The sequence below is a fragment of the Uncinocarpus reesii genome, genomic scaffold (assembly GCF_000003515.1).
Source record: "Uncinocarpus reesii 1704 scaffold_1 genomic scaffold, whole genome shotgun sequence".
NCBI lineage: Eukaryota > Fungi > Ascomycota > Eurotiomycetes > Onygenales > Onygenaceae > Uncinocarpus > Uncinocarpus reesii.
The window spans coordinates 3,728,380-3,748,448 of NW_003052500.1; the positions used below are offsets into that span (position 1 = coordinate 3,728,380).

Here is a 20,069-nt window from a genome sequence, read left to right on the forward strand (position 1 = left end):
AAAGAAATGAGAAAGTGTTATGCTGCATCATTAAAGTGAAAAATCAATATAATAGCCGTAACGAGTGAAAAGTGAATTGCTGTCAAAAACATCCTTGACGTCTTGGAGAATGTCAGGGTGATCAACCTTGACAGCGAACAAGCAACTCTAACTAACTAAACTGATTACATACGCAGAGTTAACTCCTATGTTTATTCCCACCAGAGACAACTACAACTTCATCTGAATCCGGCCTCTGGCTCATTAGTTATTCATGCCTGCTTGAAGCAATGTCTTTCTTGAATCTGTTATCCATAGAGGCAGGAAGGCGTAACGAGCTGGCCCTTCAATATAGCAGAAGAATGTTTGGTTTCAACTTGGTTCTATGCGGTAAAACAGAGACACGGTTGCTTTTCATGCAGGTGGATATAATACAAGGGGGTGTTCCCAGAAGGCAAAACGTGCTGAATGGAGATGTTTCCGTGGCTTAGTTAGTTACCTGTTCAAAGTCAGTGAGCCTACATGATCAGCTTGGCTCATTTTTTGGCCTCCCTCTCCTGCTTGCGTTCTAAAACCCATCGTGTCCAGAGGTCCAACTCTTCACGATTTTTCCCTTCAGCTTCCTTGAGCATGACATCCCGGAGATCTGAGAAGAAATCGACTGCAGCATCGAAGGTTTCGGGGAATGTGAACCCTTCTCGGTCGACAACACCTTCTAATTCGTCCCAGAAGTCTTGATATTCATTGAATCCTTCGCCGTCCTTGCGATGTTGTTCAATTTCCTCATTCGAAAACCGATAGGGGCATGGATCTTCCATGTTGAATAATTCCCATCGGCTATTCTTGAAGTTAGTGGTCAATCAGCTGCACCATCAATCAAAGAGGCCGTACCGAATAACCTTGAGTAAAGACTCCCGCAAATTTAGGAAACCGTTGTCGTTATTCCAGGACCAGCCAGCGAAACTAACGAGATACTTCAAGAATTCAGACTGAGGCAAATCCAAAGCACGGGATAGGAGAGGATTTTCCAAAGCAGCCTGCGTCAGGTAAAAGTCTTGTTGAGTAGTGCGAGCGATTTGCGTCAATACTTTCTCTTGGTCCGCTTCATCCAGCTCCTTGAAGTTATCAGGGCGCTTAAACACTTTTTTCCTTCTATATCTCACCAACCATGGCACTCGGGCTTGCAAGACCAATGGAGCAACCAAAGTAGACTGCCAATCTACCAGGCCAGAGACTACCCCGTTACGGACGAACACGTTTTGCTCGTCGATACAATAATGCCACAACGTAGGCCTAAGCAGGTCGCGCTTCTTGGGCAACAGCATCGAAATCACTGATAAATATCGTTGCAGCAAGTCGATGTGTGCTTCGGGGGATTGCTGGCCATCATCATAGGTAAACCGGGCGTCACGAGGATATTCGCTTCCGTATCGAGGAATCCATGCCATCTCACGGTGGGCAATGGCCTTTACATATTCTTCTGCTGTGTCCCCTATTTAAGACCGTTTAGACGATCGACTCCGCTTCTCATACAAACGTGTACGTGGGAAGTTTTCTCACATGGACCGCGGTCTATTGCCATGTTTGCCTTTTGGTTCTCCCAATATTCTTCATCTACTGAAGGCCCGATCACAAACCGATCCTTGACATAATCCCTAAGACTCGATGGAGCATCCGTAATGATTTCGGCAGTCTTGCAGCCCTCAAAGCCGCTTTCTGCAAAGTAGATCGACCCTGAGCTTATCAGCCAAGTTAGCGAGTGATTTTTTTTCCTTGCCCATTTTCAACTCGTAGTATGCTTTCCGTACCGATTGAGCCCAACGGATAGCAACTTTTGCTCCAAGCCCACGATGCTTTCAATGAGGGTCTTCCTCTCAAACGGTTTCATGTCGCGCCATAGCTCACCCAATTGCGTCCCCTCAGGTTCCTCCGTCAGGATATATTCCGCCTCAACAGGATTCCCAACGGAGGTAGCATTCCAAGCTAATACCTTGGGAACAGGCGCACCCAGGACAGTTCGAGCCTACACAACATAACAAAAACCACCCCGTTAACAAAGCCATAGCAGCAAAACCACAACCTCAGAAGAAAAACGTTGGATGCTTAAAAAGGAAAAATCCATTAGAAAAAGGCCTCTCACAAACTCCATCGTCGCAGCCTCCGACGCAGTAGTATACCTCTCCGGTCCCGCATTCGGCATCGGAATCCTCGCCACAACCACCCTCCCATCATCCATCTGCAGCCGAAACACGCGATTGCTATTTCCCTCCGACACCTTGCTCATCGACACGCATTTCGGAGAACCCTCCAGCGCCCGGGTCGCGGCATTCTGGAGCTCGACGACGTTGAAGCGCCGGTAGCGCTTGCGCAGCTGCTCCGCTTCGCCCCAAAGCCAGCGGCCTGTGGTGTACCGGAACAAGTCCTCGTGCGGGTCTGGGGCGGTTGCCGCTGTGTGGGAGCGGCGATGGAGATGGACTCGGGGTATCAAGCGCGTGAAATGGGAGATTCGTGTGGAAGCTTGGATTTGGATCATTGTAGAGCTGAGGTTAGGGCCGAGGGGCGTGTAGGATGTGCTAGGAGCAGAAATAAGTGGAAGGATGGCGGTAGGCGAGTAGGAACAGGGAGCAGACTCCCCCAGAGTAGATGGGGTGGTTCAGTAACTAGTTATGCACAAAGAGCAGTGGCCTTAACTTGCTGATTGTCCTGACTCCTGGGGGACCAAGATCAAAATCAACATAGCGCAGCAAAAGAGGCCTCTGTTGACTTGAAACAAATTCAGATGTTCATGCATATTGAACATACGGTACTCCGTACCCTGCGAGATATTGTCATTGACTTTAGATGCCCATGTCGCATGCTTTGAGACACCCCAACAACGCTCCAACCAATGGATTTGATCACTTGCAATTTATTAAATACTTGGGATATGGGTGTCAAAAAGGAGGGCCTGGTCAAAGCTGAGACTTGCTAGGGTACATACGAGAGCGATGATCTGAACCTTGAGGGAACATTCGGGACCAGGAGCCCAATCAAAAGCCCCTGTCCCTTTCTCGAATTGACGCTGCAAGAATATCAAATGCTGTTCGTTATTCCTTAGTTAAAAAAAATATCTCAGATGGTCAAAACCGCCCGCGCCCCTAGCCCAGAAGCAAATCCGTTATAAATGGGAAAAAGGAGCTCGAATGTAAAGTACAGGCAAAGTATGCAACTCCGGCCGGCTGTAAAAAGTCCCAGAGAGGAGAGCACATCAGACGGGGATATTGAAGAGATGACCAAATTGGCCGATGGGTATTCATCCTCAATTGCATATACCAGCCCAGAGCACATTTCATGTACAATGAAAATACTTGAAATAGAGATGAAAAATGCTCAAAAAAAAACACAAAAGATGCAAGGATCAATTCCGGTGAAGCATTCCCAAGGCCAGCGTTTAACCACTGAGGTTGAAGATAGAGTTGCTTGGCGCCTCCTTGCAGAAATCGGCAACCTTATCAGAGCTCATGACAGGAGAGAACTCAACATCATCATCCAAGATTTTGATGTGAGCACTGCTGCCGGCCGCGTTGAAGACGACCGCGACCTTGATGGCCTTTTCAGTAGGGCGCTCGAAAAAGTGGCTGTCGCCGCCGTTGAGGTGGCCATGGAGGGTGGACTTGGCACGAGTATTTCCAGAGTCGAGGATCTCGAGAACATCAAACTCTCCGCAACCGGACTTCCAGCAAGAGCATTCAGGCTTTCCGTACTGGAGAGTGCGGGGAATGGCAGCATTGAGGATCCAGGCGGCGGGCATGTCCATGTTGAAGCCAGTCTTTCCGGTCATAGGCATGGAAAATTCAGCCAAGAAGAGCTTGCTGGCACCGTCGAAACCATCTGTGAGCATGATGTTAGCGGGCTATTTGTGAGGGCTGGATGTACTGAGATACGTACGGTACGCAACTGTGCCGGGACGAACAGTTCCACAGGAGTCGCCCTTGCATTCTTTGTCGGTCATGATGATGATTTCCTTGTTATCCGGGAGAACGGCATCCTTCAAGACAACGGGAGAGGCAGAGCCAGATTGACCGTCCTCCGAAGCATAAGAGAGGGAGTTTCCGAGTTGACTGGACATAAGGGAGTTAGAATAGCGGATGGAGGGAGTGGCATGGAATGAACGTGGACATACTAGTCAAAAACACCAGAACCCTGTCCACCATGGTGATTGAGGAAAGTGAGGCCATCAGCGACGCCCTTTTCCGCGTCATAGTAACCTTGACGACCCCATTCGCCGGAGCCAACTTTGACAGGTTGGGTCTTCTTGCGGGTATCACCTCCCGAGGGAGTCTTGTTCTTGAGAACGCCTGAGCCGGAGCCTGAACCTGCAGCGGGAGTTGGAGCGGCGCCGTTGTAGTCATTACGCCAGGTGACGACTTCACCATTGATGGTTGCAGTGACCACGTCGCCCACCGCGCGTTTCTCCTCCGCTCGGCGATGGAAGTGGCCGTGGCCGTGACGACGGGAGTGGAAGCTTGGTTTGGCGTCGCGCTTGTCGTTTCCACCAAGGGTATAATAAGCGAACTTCTTCAGGTGAAGCGGGCCGCGGAAATGCCAGGAAACCTAGAGGGAATGTCACGTTAGATGGGAGCTGAATTGGAGGCTACTTAGAGACAACGTACTTCGCCGTCCAAAGGAGCCATGGGCCCGCTGAACTGCTTCTTCTGGGAAGTACAATGGCCTCCGTCCATGCCAGTGACCTCGTCGTAGCTGCCGGAGGACTCAAAGTTCATGTACGCGATAGACTTGACGGACGAGCAATACCAGTTGCCTCCCAGGAACTCGGCAGCGCCTTGGGAACAAGCCTGGGCAGAGACGGTGGAGATGGAGGCTGCAAGAGCAGCTCCAACAGCAAGCTTGATATGCATGGTGATAAAAGATCAACAGATCAGTCTGCAAAAGGCCTATGACAGTTAGAGTGGTTCCGGAAGGTGATGAAGAAGAAGCCTAAGTGAGCGCCGAGCAGCTAATGGAAAGTGAGAGATGGTGATAGTTGAGAGCGAAAGGGAGTTCAGAACGAAGGGGGTCAGAACAGCTCGGGGGTAGAGCAAAGTGAGGATTTTCCAATGGAGCCAGAAGATCCAGTCGCACGTGAGGGGGAACAGAAGAAATTGCAGGCAGGATAGTCTCTGTACTTACAGGAAGTGAATGATCAATGGATGGGGTTGTGGTAGTGGAAAAGTTCCGGCGTCAAGGGGATTCCCAGTGAAGGAGTGACAAACAGGACCCAGGGCCTGAAAGGAGTGGCTAGGCTTGCAGACAGCCTTTGACAGTAAAGACAGAGAGAGAATGGAATCCCTTCACGCGACAACGACAACAACGGGAGCGAGGTTGAGGATGGGAAGTGAGAGAGAGGAGAGGGAGGAGGAGGGGACGGGGGGTGGTTAATAAAGCGGTTGTTCGTGTGCCTTTTTTCAGGGGAGCAGCGAACCAGGGCCCAAGTGCTTGGCCTACACGTCGATCCAGTGGACAGGGCCCCTTATTCCACGCGGTTGTCGTGCTGTTTCTTTTCCCACTCCGACGTCTGTCCCGCTCCACTCGAATCGCCATGGCGGAGATTCTTTTCCTCTTCATCGGCGCCAAAAACTCATCAGCATCACCACACCCAGTGGCCCCCGTCGCGGTTCATGGTTGAGCACTGCGGCAATTCCCAGCGACTCAACTTGGATGCTGGCCGTCATCCTTGGGCCGGACAGGCACCCGCGCATTCTCATTGGCCCAATCTAAAAATTTACATGGAATTTGGCGCGCACTAGGGCTAAACAGGTCTAGCCGATACGAACCCGTGAGCTCGTAATTTATCATCGCGAAAATCAAGAAACAAACAGAAAAACAAACAAATTCAACACAAATAAATCAAGAATCAAGAATCAGAAGCAGGATCATGGCATTCCTGCGGCCCGAGACTCCCCTCAATTCTCCTGCAACTTATTGCGCGGACGTCAGACTTCCCCCTGATCGCGAGAATGGGCCGATGTCAGGGCACACAACCATCCCCACAGAAACCCGCCTGAAAGCAAACCTTGCGGACACAATGAGTGGATAGCAAGGATCCGTGCCTGGCCCAGACCCTAGACAGCACAGTTCTCGGCCAACACAACCCAGGGCGCTTTGCCAAGTTGCCTCCTGATACAGGGCCATGTTGGGCTGACATGTGCGGTCTGAAACACCACCGATCCAAAACACGAGAGCCCGTCACGGAGAAAAGAAAAGCGCCGGCGCCTGGAGAAGTGAGGCATTTCAAGATCGTGGACTAACAATGCGATAATTCTGATTGTCCTTCCCACCCTAATCACGGGGAGCGGGCGCCTGGACGGAGCCCGCCGCATGCAGCATCGCATGGGGATCCCTGGGGCACTGGACTCCGCACTTTTGGTAGGGCTGGATGGGTTAACAATCTCATATCAAAATATCACTCCGTTTCCTCCGTACACCTGCACTGCTTTCACTTGGACGCATGCGGAACAAGAAGAATCCCATTGTGGCCATTTTGCCACCGTCCCAAGAACTCGCCATTCCCTCCCTCTGGCTCCCGGTTTCGTCTTTTCCAAGTTCGCGCCATCCCGTCAACCCCCCGAAACCTACTCCCGAACCGGGCATCAAATTTGACCTTGATGTTTGCTCGATTCCTTTAATGGTTTGATTCTCTAAACACGCGGCTTGAACCCAGTCTCTAATCTTTAATACCTGCCCTCTATACGGAGTATACTTCATAAAGAAACACCTTCTAATCATTTGACAAAGGCCCGTCCACGACGCCACCGCCATTCTTCCATAGGATCCACGTAGAATCCAAAATCTACCATCATAGAACCACCCACAACCTCTTGAGAGAGATGAAAAAAAAATGAAAAAAAAAAAAAAATCCCATCTAACCCCACGATGAAAAGTTTCACGATCGTGCCCCCCCGCTCACACATCTTCCGCTAAATCGCGGAAAAGGTGTCGGGAAATCAGGGTGGCGTGCTGTGTGGGTCGATGCAGGACCACGATGCGCAACGCTCGAATCGACTTCTCGAAAGCCTTGGCGATCCCGGCGACCAAACGATGTGTATAGAAAAAAGCGAGAAAATCCACATGGGACTATGGGTCCGGTGGTGCTGTGCGAAAAATGGATTCGCGGCGGCAGCCATCAGAAGATCGACCCTCGGCTGGAAAGCGAGAGCCTGCAGAGGTATCCCCCCGGATGGACTTCACCTGCTCTTCACCTTGGTCCATCCTTTCGTCCCTTTTGGCCGAGTGTCCGTGGGAGTTGCTGGTTCGCCGGGTTCCTTCTGCACCACGTCACATTCTTCATCCTCAACTACTGCTTTGACCGTGATAGTGCTCCTTGTATCAGCATCACCGCGGTCATCTTCCCCAGAGGATGCGCGCTTGCCGTTGACGACTCCGTCCTCTGCCTGTGCCGCACTTGCCTCGTCCCATTCGTCCTGTTCCAGGAGCTCCCATTCTGCCGAAGCTATTTCTCCCAAGAGGGTAGACTTCAGTTTGTCCGCAACTTTGAGCGCAGATGGCAGCTTCCACGTTTTTGCAAACTCGTTCCCTTCAGCATTTCCAAGGAATGAATGGGCTGTGCCATGGGAATAATGTCCCAACAGCGGAAGGGACTTGGTTCGCTGCAGAGTGCCCCTAGTAGTCTCTTTGCTGTTCGACGGCTTAACTTGCAGGTCGCGACCAGCTAAGGCCTTTGCTAAGGCTGGCGGGGCGACTAATAGCTGCCATAGATTCCGCCCCATCTCACAGACATCTTCCCAGGAGTCCTGTCCGATTTGTAAACCTTGCGACCGGCAAACCCACGAAACGTTCCAAGCTAAAAGTGAGACTCCTTCAAGAAAGAGAGTATAGCCCGCAGGATCTTCTTTCGCAAGTTTGGGGAGACTACGATCGAGGAAGAGCGGACGTGGCCGTGGCAGAGGGCGGGAATCGGACCCTCGCGTTGTCGCTGGACTAAAGGAATTGGAGGGAGATAGGCCGGGAAATGGTACGTCTTTTGCGAGATAGGACGATCCTGAAGGAAATATTGTAGGTAGAGGATATCCACGATGTGGCAGGGTGATTTCGGCGGGTAAGCGCAGCGCGAGGTAATGCGAAACAAGAACAAGAAGATGTGCGATGTGCGATAGTGACGTGGTGATTTGCGCTGGACTTGCACCTAGTGGTCATCTTTAATTGCTGAGGCTCTATGACGGATATCAATACACCAACTCACCATTCATGTCTCTAGGGTCAACCATGTTCACTCCGCCAATAGAATAGGTGCTTATAATCTCCCCATTTCTCCGCCTACTCTTCTGGCGTAGGTTATATAGACTGGCCACCTCGCGACATAGAAACATCCTCGACTCAGCAGTCTTCGCATGAAGGCTATTCCAAGCATTTTCAATCTTCTTGGCTTCATTTTGCACAGAATTCAAAGTTGCTGCACGCCTCTCCGAGAGCTGGTAATTCGCCGACTCCGCGTCGGACCGTCGCTTGGCGAGAGCGGCTCGCCGCTTTGCAATCTCCTCTTTTCCTTCTTCGATCTCAGCCCTAAGCCTGGCAATCTGAACTTGTATAGCCTCCTTTCGAATCTCCGACTGCGTCGTCAGGGTTCGCATCGTTTCGATAGCAATCTTGGAAGGCTCGTTGGGCCATCTCGACAAGCCGGGACGCTCGTTTTCACCCTCATCAGTACGGGTTGCATCGCTGACCGCTTCTTCGATTTGCTGGCCTGCGGCCTCTTTCTCCAGTAATGTCTTTGCGATTTCGAAGCGGAGAGGATACATTTGGTTGCGGGCGCAGGTTAGGCAGTAAAAGGGTAGGGACGAGCCCGGAGAACGACCACACAGCTGGCAAGACATAGCGAGCAAGGGACACGGATGGTTATCTGGGAATAATCCTAGAGTAGGCTTGCGTTTCCATCCTGGTGGCCTACTGTCGTTGGCACTGAAAGGTCTTAGGGATAGGCTAAAAGGGTTGGTAAACAGCTCATTAGCTTATTTCTCGCTAGTAGGCATGCTTCCAGCTTCATTATTATAAGAGATAGCCGCTGAACAACCACGTCCAATATGGCGTTTTCAACAAACCGAGCTGATATGGTTTGCCTACATCCCCAAGTCCGAAACCGCAGATGATCAATTGCTAAGGATGATGTCACCTGACCCCTAGGCGGCTTCCAGTGTTTGCTTTGTTTGTCAATCTGGGGGGCCAGTTTGGACATTCAACAGACCAAAGTAGCCCCTAGCAAATGCTCCGAGACTGGTTCGTGTTTCCTCGTCGGTTGTTGATACTCTGCTCACTGCTCGACTAATAGGTGCAAATCATTAGACAGTCAACGATTGAAAGTGACTTCTCCCTTCATGCTCTCAACCTTCTCGATTCCCACCAAATCTTTCAACTCTTCTTTATCCGATATGCCTTCAACCCCCCATTCTCGCTCCAAATCGACCTCCAAGAGCACTACTCCCGCGCCTACAGATACCGGTTCCAATAATATAAATAAGAGGGAAGAAGCGTCAAAATCAGAAATGCAAGAGAATATTGTTAACCCGGCTGTCGAGAATGCAAAACAGGGTAAATGGGACGATTTGGCAGTGTCCCTTCGCAGTTGTAACTGGGAAGAGCTCCAGGAACAATTCATTGAGGCCATGGATGAGAGGTCCGATAGGGAAAATGCCCTGCAGAAAGAAACCGCCGATTTACTTGAGGTTTGTACATACTGTGCCACCATGATCACTACGCGCATTGACATTGGATTTAGGTATTCATCGCGTGGTCCCAAACCACGGTGTTTTGTGACGAGGACCGAGCATATAAAAGGTACCTTTCGTATCCTTTGACATAGATTGGGGGCCGATTGCTAACAACTCTAACCAAAGATTCAAAACAAGAATGGACTACGTGCAGGACTCGGAGGAGCGCCTGGAAGATAAAAAGCAGCATTGTACGGCATGACCCTGCGCTCCAATTTGTGCAAGAACTGACAGTATGCAGATGCGAATGTTGTCAAGGCGTTTGAGAGTGCGCTGGCGCTCTTGCGGGATCATTGAGATATAGGCAGGCCTCTTCCGCCGTCTTGAAGCCTCTTTTGATAGTTATCACAAAAGGCCTGAATTTCGTTACGTCATCCACTGCCAAGCCCTCAAAGGCTAACTATGGTGGGAGAGCTGAAGCTCACCACCTTGCATGCTTTGAGGCCATTATCCTATCATCGTTGCGGTTTATATCAATCCTCTATAGCATGTAGCAGACATGGGTGAAACACCATCTGATGCCGATAAGGACCTCCTTCAACGGCTAAATGCCCTGAAGCCTTCCACTGTTCAGCTTGAGTTCGGCAAGTTAGTCGTGAAAGTCATTGCCGCTACAAGTTTTGGATAGCTATACTAATCAAATGTAGTGCGTCGTGGGGCGACTCGCCTGAACATAGTGACGACGAGAATGAAATATACGCCGATAAAGCCTACTTGTTAGCAGCGCAGCCTAGTCAGCTTGACAATAACAAGTCAGGTGGACATTATAGATATTTGTATTCTGTACCAGAGGAAACCGAGCAAGAAGAAGAAGAGGATGTCGAAGAGCTCCTTGCAACTCTACGATCAAGGGAGACTTGGAAACTAGAACATGAGCTACAGACTGAAGGCGAAATCAAAAGCTTGGTCGACGAGGCAAAGAAATTTGTACTTTACTGCCAATCTTCTTTCGGTTCGCCGCTGCAATCTGACTGGGGATAATAGCTTTTGCGGGGTGGCGATGAAGCGATATCTGAGCGGCTAGAAGCCCCCAATCGGTCGCTCGAAAATATCTTAGAAGAAAAAGAAGCTGAGGATTACGTCCGGAAGGTGCTTGATGGGCTTAAAATCCCCGCCACGCATCCGGATGACCGTCCAACTACAGACATAAGCCTGGAGAATCGTCCGCAACACGGCATTCAATCAGAGACCGGTCCAGAACAAACAAATGAACGACAGCAAACTGAGTCCTTGGACCTTCGGTCTGTACCTACTTCGATTCCGAGGTCGAATGATTCTTCTATGGCTCTGGGGTATAGACAGGATTTCACCGACGCAGACGAGCCCAACCCCGGCTGGTGCTGCATTTGCAGCGATGATGTCCGCTTGAAATGTCTCGACTGTGTGGACACGCAGCTATTCTGTAATCGCTGTTGGAGAGAGATGCATTTAGTTGACGGAAGTGAGGAGGAGAAGAGTCATCGAGCCGTTGAGTTCAACAAGTCGACACCCATGGGCGCTTGAAGAGTAACTGCGAGAACAAAGGATTCTACATATTCCGAATCCCGCGTTTTTATAGTGGCAAACAATACATATGGTAGATCATAAAGCCTCATGTCAATTTCTTCTTTCGGGGAAATAGCCTGCTCTTTGTCATCAGTCCCAGTCTTTCGCCCTTTTCAGTACCCAAAACCTTTCAATTTGATGATCATAAAAGAAAATATCATCGTGAACGATGGTAACATTTCCCACCGAGATAGGTATTTGTAACATAAAATGCAAGAGAGCGTAAATATAATTTAAAATAACTATTCTTCGTCAATGCGAACGCGACGACCAGCTGAACCGGAATGCCTTTCCGGTTGATCATAAACGCGTCCAGTAATGTCCTGCCAGGTTGCCCCGAACCGCCTTCCCGTAGCAGCAAGGAGTCCTTCTTCCTCTGCCTCCTCGGCGTCTTCGTCGATTAACTGCTCATCAAGTCTCGGGGCACGGAAGAGAGAAGTTATAAATATAACCAAAGAAAGCCCTGTAAATAACATGTCAGCAAGAGCAATTGCATTTTCGAGACCCGATAAGGACGGATAGCAGCCTACCTAGGAAGAAGAACTGAGCCCAAAAGTCGACCATACCGAAGAACGGGAAATTAATAGTGATACGGTTGAGAAAGGTACTGGCGACACTTGGAGTACAAACAGCCTTGGCTGCGTGACTGCTTGCAAGTTCAGAGCACGGTTTAAGATATTCTTTGTGTTTTTCGCAATCCAGTGCCACGGTGTTCATAACGGACGGAGGATCACAGTAGGTTTGTGGGCCATATGTAGCATACTGCGGGACGACGATCATTGAAATCGAGTAGTTGAGAGCAAGGGTGATGAGCGCAAGGATCACAGTCGCGAGAAGAAGGGCTTGAGGCGAAGTATGCCCTTTTCTGATTCGGAATATTCTGACCCATAAGAACCGGATTCCGACGGCGGAGATACCCACAACGGAGCTGATAAACAGGTAGAGTGCCAAGACAATGAAAATAATGTAGTCAGTCGGGAAGACACTTGCAGATTTCACAAGAGCCCAATTGATCGGGTTGATGATGTTGATTCGTCCCAAGATATAGCCGCATTTCTGTTTGCAGACGGAATTCTTAGCCTTGTCGATACACGTAAGTAGCATCGACACCCAGATCACAATGGAAAAGGCCAAGAGAAGTAGTCCCCCAAGAAGCTTTACAGGCCGAAAGACGGCGCAGAGTTTATACCACATCCGAATAATTCGGCTCTTTCCCTGCCCACGAGACGCCTCTGCGAGGCGCTTACGGCGACGTAAAGTTCGTTCTTCTCGAACCAATGAGTCGAGCTCCCTTCGATCCTTGGGCGAGAGATGCTCCGGGTTGCCGCCACAGCGACCTTCAAGCTGGCGCTGGCGTTCATTATTTTCGTCTAACCGAGAATCCAGGCTAGCACTGAGCGCGGGGCTGGAGATCGATGGGGAAGATTTGATGAATGATACCGGGAAAAAGGCAAGGCCTGTTGATGAATAGATCACATAGGTGATGATGCCTACCACGATCAACAGACCAAGCGCAAAGGTCAGAGCCCGCTCACCATCTAATCGCCTGGCATTAGCTTTCATCTAGGTTTGAGGGGGAAATCACATCGCGACGTACGGTTCTCCGTGAGAAGCTTTTTGAAGTAATCCAAGTCGAAATGAGCACCTTTTCGATCCTTTGCCACAGGCACGAAGAATCCAACCAGAAATAAGATGATCGTTAATAATATAAATACCAGGGTATATTTAAAAGCACCCCAGAATTGCTTGCCAGTGGTCTGCCAGCCCTCTTCATGTGCTATCTCGTCGTACTCTTCATACCAAAAGTATGTGAATGGCACGATTAAAAGGCACAAGACGGCGTCAAGGGTGTAGAGAAAATAATAAACCACGGTCAGCGAAGATGTAATTTTGTCGACTTCTCGTTGCGATGCCCATTCTTTCCTTTGACCAGTTTTGGAAGAAGTCGTTGACGATACCAGAGCAACGTCCACAGGCAACAACAAAACTGTGGCTAATAAAGCTATAAGGGTGAATATACAGACGGTTGTCACGGCTGCTGAACGGTCGCGCGGAGTCTGGTAGACATATACAAAAGTCGAAGCGACAACGATGAGAATGCCAATAACGATTGCATAGACAATCCAGATCAGAGTGGACTGGAGGAGGGCCATTTTTGGGTATCAGACGAAAGGCCACTAATCGCGATACTCTGATTGCTCGTCCACACCGATGTTGTTCGTCAAAGTCGGCCGACCATGTTGCGAGGATCAAACCACCGGAGATGGCGGTCCTTGATTTCGATGTTTTGATGTCGCCGGCTTCATGAGGTCATCGTCGCTTTCGGAGCGCATGGCTGACTAATCACGCTAATTGGTTTATGATTCGGCGCTAACCCTGATCTGGCGAGTAGCTTTTTGTCACGCAGCAGCATCTATCAATCGCAGTCGAAGCTTGATATTCCCACTCACATCAAGCCTGGAGGTGAGGGAGGTCTATTACTGGGGTCAATGGGCTGGTCGAGTCTCTGTATGCAGTGCTTTTGACCTTGAACCTGAGCATGCAGTGTTATACGGAACTGCTTCCTCCTTCGGGAGCAACACACGCTGTCTCCCTGCCATTCATTTCAGCCACGTCGAACAATTTGATAGTCGCAAAGACATCGGTGCTTCAAGTGTTCTCCTTGGTCAATGTTGCTTACGGGGCGTCTACGTCCCCGAGTACGGATGACAAAACCAGAGTTGAAAGGCAGCAATATACCCGATTGGTTCTGCTAGCAGAATATGACCTTCCAGGAACGGTGACTGGCTTGGGTAGAGTGAAAACTCTTGACTCAAAAAGCGGCGGGGAGGCGCTGCTAGTTGCAACCCGAAATGCGAAGCTCAGTCTCGTGGAGTGGGACCACGAAAGACACGGGATATCGACCGTCTCTATCCATTATTATGAAAGAGAGGACCTGCACAACAGTCCTTGGACTCCTGATCTAAAACTTTGTCCAAGTCTTCTGGCAGTTGACCCCAGCAGCAGATGCGCTATCTTGAATTTTGGAATTCATAGCGTGGCCATCTTGCCTTTCCATCAGACAGGTGATGATCTTGTGATGGACGATTTCGACGAAGACCTACGGGGCGAGAAACCTGAGGACATGGACAATGCTCTCGTCGAATCAACCGCGGCAAATGACGTGGCAAGGCATAAGACTCCCTATGCGTCTTCCTTTGTTCTCCCGCTGACGGCGCTGGACCCTGCTCTCGTTCACCCGATACATCTTGCTTTTCTGTATGAGTACAGAGAACCAACTTTCGGTATCCTTTATTCTCACGTTGCCACATCGTTTGCTTTGCTTGGTGAACGAAAAGACGTTGTTTCATATGCCGTGTTCACTCTCGATATTCAACAGCGGACATCCACAACTCTCGTTACGGTTTCTCGATTACCTAGTGATTTATGGAATGTCGTTCCCCTGCCGCCTCCCATTGGAGGCTCTTTATTGATCGGATCTAACGAGCTTATTCACGTCGACCAAGCTGGTAAGACAAATGCAGTTGGCGTAAACGAGTTTGCTCGACAAGCCTCCGAGTTTTCAATGGCAGACCAATCGGATTTGGAGTTGCGCTTAGAAGGATGCGTCATTGAACAGCTAGGCACTGAGAGCGGCGATATAGCGCTTGTCTTAGCGAGCGGTAGGATGGCTATAGTACGATTCAAGGTGGACGGGAGATCCGTTTCTGGTATCTTTGTGCAATTGGTCTCCACGCAGGCTGGCGGTTCAATTTTGAAGGCAAGGCCTTCCTGCTCGGCTAGTCTAGGCCGGGGGAAGATCTTCCTCGGAAGTGAAGAAACCGATTCTGTTCTTGTAGGTTGGACCAGACCGTCTCAGTCTATAAAAAGGCTCAAGAGAGATTCAAGCGGCCCTAGAGCAGGAGAAACCGATACGGACGATGACGAAGATGATATATATGAAGACGATCTCTACTCTACGCCTACCAACCAGACCACTGTTCCCAAAACCGTTTCTCAAACAAACGGTTTGATTAAGGACGAATTTGTTTTCCGCTGTCATGATCGACTCTGGAGTTTAGGCCCAATGAAGGATATAACCTTGGGAAGAACTCCCGGAACGCGTGATCAGGCCTCCAAAAAAACCTCCAAGCCATCCACTGATTTGGAACTTGTGGTCACCCATGGGCAGGGTGACGCAGGTGGCCTTACCATTCTCAGAAAGGAGCTGGATCCTTATATTATTGATTCGATGAAGATGGATAATGTTGATGGGGTGTGGTCGGTTCAAATTGCCCCCTCAAATACCTCAAATCCGTCCACAACGTCGCGCAATTACGACAAGTACCTAGTTTTCTCCAAGTCCCGTGGACATGCTAAAGAGCAATCAGTTGTGTATACAGTTGGTGGCAATGGAATAGACGAAATGAAGGCCCCAGAGTTCAATCCAAATGAGGATCACACTGTGGATATTGGTACCCTTGCTGGTGGAACCAGAGTTGTCCAGGTCCTTACCTCTGAGGTCCGGAGTTATGACACTGGTGAGTATACTCATCAGCTTTAGGTTCCAGCCATGCTAGTGGATTGTTGCTGACTGCTTGCCCAGATCTTGCATTGGCCCAGATATACCCTGTTTGGGATGAAGATACAAGTGACGAGCTTTCGGTAACCGGAGCAAGTTTCGCTGAACCATACCTTCTTATCACCCGAGACGACCAGTCCCTCCTATTGCTTCAACCCGACAGTAGTGGAGATCTGGACGAAGTCAACATCGACGGATTGCTTACTTCTAACAAATGGCTTTGTGGCTGCCTGTATTTTGATAAGCATCATACTTTTATCCCCAACAGGGGTCAGGAAAATTCGTCATCTGAAAATATTCTGCTAGTTCTTCTTCGCACCGATTATACTCTATTTGTAAGGGCCCGAATCTCACTCTTGCCAGAGAAATACTCATCTTACGCTAGATCTTCTCTCTTCCCAACCTTTCGAACCCACTTTGCTCCCTGGGTGGCGTGGACTTTCTACCTCCGATGTTGTCATGCGAGCCATTTCGGAAGCGAGCGACGTATCGTGAAACATTATCAGAAGTACTAATGGCGGACCTGGGCGATTCAATCAGCCGACAACCTTATATGATCGTTCGTATCATTTTGTCTTCTGTGGTTGATTTTTATACTAACTTTGTTTGTAAAGCTACGAACTACGCATGATGATCTTGTGATATATCAGCCATACTATACGAAACCCTCATTGGAACAACCTGAATTACGGTTTTTAAAAATCACCGACTATTTCCTACCCAAAGTTGACCCGGCATCGAATATGGACAATACAAATAGGACCAGCTTTGCAAGATTGCGGGCAATTCCTGATCTTTGCGGATATAAAACGATGTTCATGCCAGGCTCTAATCCATGTTTCATTATGAAGTCATCTACGAGCTCTCCTCATGTTTTGAGGCTGAAAGGGGAACCCGTATCTTCTCTCAGCAGTTTCCATATGCCTGCTTGCGAAAAGGGATTTGCATATGTCGATGCCAAAGTATGTTTTGCTCTCATTTTCACTGATATGGATGCACTGACCTTGTCGATGTAGAACATGGTTCGCATGTGTAGGCTACCTGGCAATACTCGCTTTGACAATGCATGGGCCGCACGCAAAATACATATTGGGGAACAAGTAGACTGCGTGGAATATTTCGCGCGCTCTGAAACTTATGTGCTAGGAACAAGCTACCATGAAGACTTCAAACTCCCGGAAGATGACGAAGTACATACTGAATGGCGAAGTGAAGGTATGTTTATTCTGGTAATAACCTGAATTCTGACTGACAGAACTTTTTAGTGATTTCATTTATGCCACAGCTGGATAGAGGCCGTGTGAAGCTGCTTAGTCCTCGCACGTGGTCTATTATTGACTGGTAAGTTGGTCATCTATGTGTGCTCGCTCATCCACTCACCTGAATGATAGCTATGATCTCGGTGCGACCGAGCGTATCCTATGCCTTAAAACAATAAATATGGAGGTTTCCGAAATAACCCATGAAAGGCAGGACATGGTTGTGGTTGGAACTGCCATCGTGCGAGGAGAAGACATTACTCCCCGTGGCTCCATCTACGTTTTTGAGATAATTGATGTAGCGCCCGATCCGGACCGTCCTGAAACAAATCAAAAATTTAAACTCTTTGCTAAGGAAGATGTCAAGGGAGCTGTGACCGCCATTTCCGGCATTGGCGGGCAAGGGTTTTTGATCGCGGCTCAAGGGCAAAAATGCTTGGTTCGTGGCCTCAAAGAAGATGGAAGCCTCCTTCCCGTGGCGTTTATGGATATGCAATGCTACGTCAGCGTTTTGAAAGAGCTCCAGGGGACCGGTTTATGCATAATGGGAGACGCCCTCAAGGGATTATGGTTTACTGGATATTCTGTACAACTCTCCTCCGCTGTTGACGTTGAAACCTGCGTTACTAACCGAGTTACTTTTACAGGAGGAGCCTTACAAACTCACGCTTTTTGGAAAGGACAGCGAGTATCTCCAAGTTGTTGCTGCTGATTTCTTGCCGGATGGTAAGAGACTATATATTTTGGTGGCCGATGACGACTGCACAATCCATGTACTCGAGTACGATCCAGAAGGTAAACTAAATCCAGTCCAGCTGATATGCACTGTTCACTCACTATTGCTAGACCCCTCATCGTCGAAAGGTGACCGGTTGCTACATCGCAGTAGCTTTCATACAGGTCATTTCATCTCCACGCTAACGTTAATACCCCAATATACGAGCTCTGGAACTGGTGCGTCCGAAGACAATATGGACGTGGATTATATGCCGGCGGGATATCAGGTTGTTGTGACATCCCAAAGTGGTTCAGTAGGGGTAATCACCCCTCTAACCGAAGAGACGTACCGGCGCCTCTCGGCATTGCAATCGCAACTTGTAATGAGTATGGAGCACCCCTGTGGGCTAAACCCTAAAGCCTACCGGGCGGTCGAAAGCGATGGGTTCAGTGGAAGGGGACTGGTAGATGGGAATCTCTTGCTACGGTGGCTTGACATGGGCGTCCAGCGAAAGGCGGAGATAGCGGGGCGGGTTGGAGCGGATTTGCAGAGCATCCGGGCAGATCTTGAAAGGATAAACGGCGGATTGGATTTTTTGTGAATTGTCAATAATGAGTGTGTCTGAACGGGACTGTGGATGGGGCTCATAATGGCTTGATTGAAATACCCAGATTTGATTGAATATGTAAGAAGTAGCAGTAGAATGAGAAACAGAGCCACCGGGGTTATGCTGTCTTCCTGGAATCGTAACTAGTATTATACACTCGTCCTGCGAGAGAGGTATGTTCATTGTTCGATCGAAAACCTCCTCGAACACAATGAGCAGTCGCAATAACGTTCGTCAATGATCATTCCCGCAAATCAGACTCGCTCATCCAGAGCATTCAAAATTCAGGACTTTTTAGCGTCATTTGCAGCAACCAAATCACGGGCCTCCTTCTCTAGCCTTGAAAACTCCCCTGTAAACGTGAATTAACAAAAGAACATAACTCCCCTGCTGGAGATTGTACTGGAAAGTTGACCTACTTTGCATCATGGCCTTGGACTCTTCGCATTCGAGTTGCAGCCATATCACATAGATGATTTGGTACGTGAGGAACGAGCCAAGAAAAACCTTGGCCAGTGGTCTTTTAAAAGCCGAGAAGGGAATTTTCTGGATGGCAACGTTTATTAGTTTATGAATATTTCATGCAATCCCGCATTCTGAGCTTACTCTAGGGGTTTCAGTGTCGCTGCCGGGTTGGGAAGTGTTCCATTTCGAAGGATTTGTGGCAAAAGACCTGATATTTGTGGTTGGATACAGCCTGGCTGAAGCGGAGCGTGATATAAACCTCAGGAATGCCATTGTGCCTTGCGATACCCCACTGGACCTGGCACGGCATGTATCTATCACCCTTGCCTGCCCTCATTTTGGATGGCGAGGTCTGATATCACATGACACGATGATAATTACATAATCCCACGTGACCGACCCTGAGCGGGCCCTGGACGGTTGTTTGCAACGCGCAGCAGAACAACAAAATCAAAAGGGGAGCGAACTGCGGGTGCCGACAAGGCGGCCGGAAACCCTAATGGCGATAAGCTTGTTTTTGAGCCTCGATGCCCCTGGCGAAGATCACTCAAGCTACCTTGAGGGTGACGATGGTCAATGGTTGTTTCTGTCGCATGCAAATCTGGTGCGAATTGGACAGTTGATTCTATGTTCAAGATACCAGATTACGTAGATATGGCACGTTTCCTTAGTATTAACTACGTTTTGCTGGCATTCGCAGTGGTGTTGCGGGATGTGTTGGGATGGAAGGGTTTGTGGTGAAGGATGGCGGTGGAAAGACATCAACACAGGTTTCCGGAGTTGATGCAAGCAAATGCGCGGTTTGGCGGGAAAAAGCGTGGAGGGGCAAGCATCGCTGGGCACGCTAAGCCTAATGCAGACTGGCGTGCCCTAGAGGCTAGTCTTGATACGGCATGGCGTGCTGTGGCTGAAGTAAAACCCAGACAACCTGTGGCTGGTAACACCAGGCCGTCTTCCAGGCTGCGGCGACGAGGAACCAATTCTCCCTTGTCCTGCTTCTGTCCAGGCACCCGCTGCTCGAGAGCCCATGCTTGACCTTGTTTCTGTTCGGTATTGTTGCAGCATTCCACTCACTCAGACTGTTAACTCTGTCGACTCACGTTCGTCCGCACCACCGCCCTGACCCTCGAGACCTGCGCCCGGTTAACTAACATCCACATTCATCCGGACCAGT

General features: G+C 49.4%; 7 protein-coding genes across 7 annotated transcripts; 2 read left to right on the forward strand and 5 right to left on the reverse strand.

Annotated features, from left to right (window-relative positions):
* Window positions 1-515: 515 nt before the first annotated feature.
* UREG_01475 (uncharacterized protein) lies at window positions 516-2,512 on the reverse strand (the record flags this gene model as incomplete). Its single annotated transcript, XM_002541913.1, has 5 exons — window positions 516-816; window positions 871-1,471; window positions 1,540-1,718; window positions 1,788-1,906; window positions 2,120-2,512. The coding sequence occupies 5 exons, from the start codon at window positions 2,510-2,512 to the stop codon at window positions 516-518; spliced, it is 1,593 nt and encodes a 530-aa protein (XP_002541959.1).
* Window positions 2,513-3,409: 897 nt separating this feature from the next.
* UREG_01476 (uncharacterized protein) lies at window positions 3,410-4,877 on the reverse strand (the record flags this gene model as incomplete). Its single annotated transcript, XM_002541914.1, has 4 exons — window positions 3,410-3,849; window positions 3,907-4,079; window positions 4,142-4,572; window positions 4,632-4,877. 4 exons carry the CDS (start codon window positions 4,875-4,877, stop codon window positions 3,410-3,412), a joined length of 1,290 nt encoding a protein of 429 aa, XP_002541960.1.
* A 2,325-nt stretch (window positions 4,878-7,202) lies between these two features.
* UREG_01477 (uncharacterized protein) lies at window positions 7,203-8,849 on the reverse strand (the record flags this gene model as incomplete). The annotated part of the gene is made up of 2 exons (XM_002541915.1): window positions 7,203-8,161; window positions 8,219-8,849. 2 exons carry the CDS (start codon window positions 8,847-8,849, stop codon window positions 7,203-7,205), a joined length of 1,590 nt encoding a protein of 529 aa, XP_002541961.1.
* Window positions 8,850-10,239: 1,390 nt separating this feature from the next.
* UREG_01478 (uncharacterized protein) lies at window positions 10,240-10,721 on the forward strand (the record flags this gene model as incomplete). Its single annotated transcript, XM_002541916.1, has 2 exons — window positions 10,240-10,328; window positions 10,388-10,721. The coding sequence occupies 2 exons, from the start codon at window positions 10,240-10,242 to the stop codon at window positions 10,719-10,721; spliced, it is 423 nt and encodes a 140-aa protein (XP_002541962.1).
* Window positions 10,722-11,527: 806 nt separating this feature from the next.
* UREG_01479 (uncharacterized protein) lies at window positions 11,528-13,438 on the reverse strand (the record flags this gene model as incomplete). The annotated part of the gene is made up of 3 exons (XM_002541917.1): window positions 11,528-11,748; window positions 11,816-12,823; window positions 12,883-13,438. The coding sequence occupies 3 exons, from the start codon at window positions 13,436-13,438 to the stop codon at window positions 11,528-11,530; spliced, it is 1,785 nt and encodes a 594-aa protein (XP_002541963.1).
* Window positions 13,439-13,824: 386 nt separating this feature from the next.
* On the forward strand, window positions 13,825-18,424 carry UREG_01480 (uncharacterized protein; the record flags this gene model as incomplete). The annotated part of the gene is made up of 9 exons (XM_002541918.1): window positions 13,825-15,805; window positions 15,871-16,181; window positions 16,232-16,405; window positions 16,461-16,808; window positions 16,863-17,061; window positions 17,112-17,187; window positions 17,238-17,727; window positions 17,753-17,831; window positions 17,952-18,424. The coding sequence occupies 9 exons, from the start codon at window positions 13,825-13,827 to the stop codon at window positions 18,422-18,424; spliced, it is 4,131 nt and encodes a 1,376-aa protein (XP_002541964.1).
* Window positions 18,425-18,714: 290 nt separating this feature from the next.
* Window positions 18,715-19,168, reverse strand: UREG_01481 (uncharacterized protein; the record flags this gene model as incomplete). Its single annotated transcript, XM_002541919.1, has 3 exons — window positions 18,715-18,782; window positions 18,850-18,976; window positions 19,037-19,168. 3 exons carry the CDS (start codon window positions 19,166-19,168, stop codon window positions 18,715-18,717), a joined length of 327 nt encoding a protein of 108 aa, XP_002541965.1.
* Window positions 19,169-20,069: the final 901 nt, after the last annotated feature.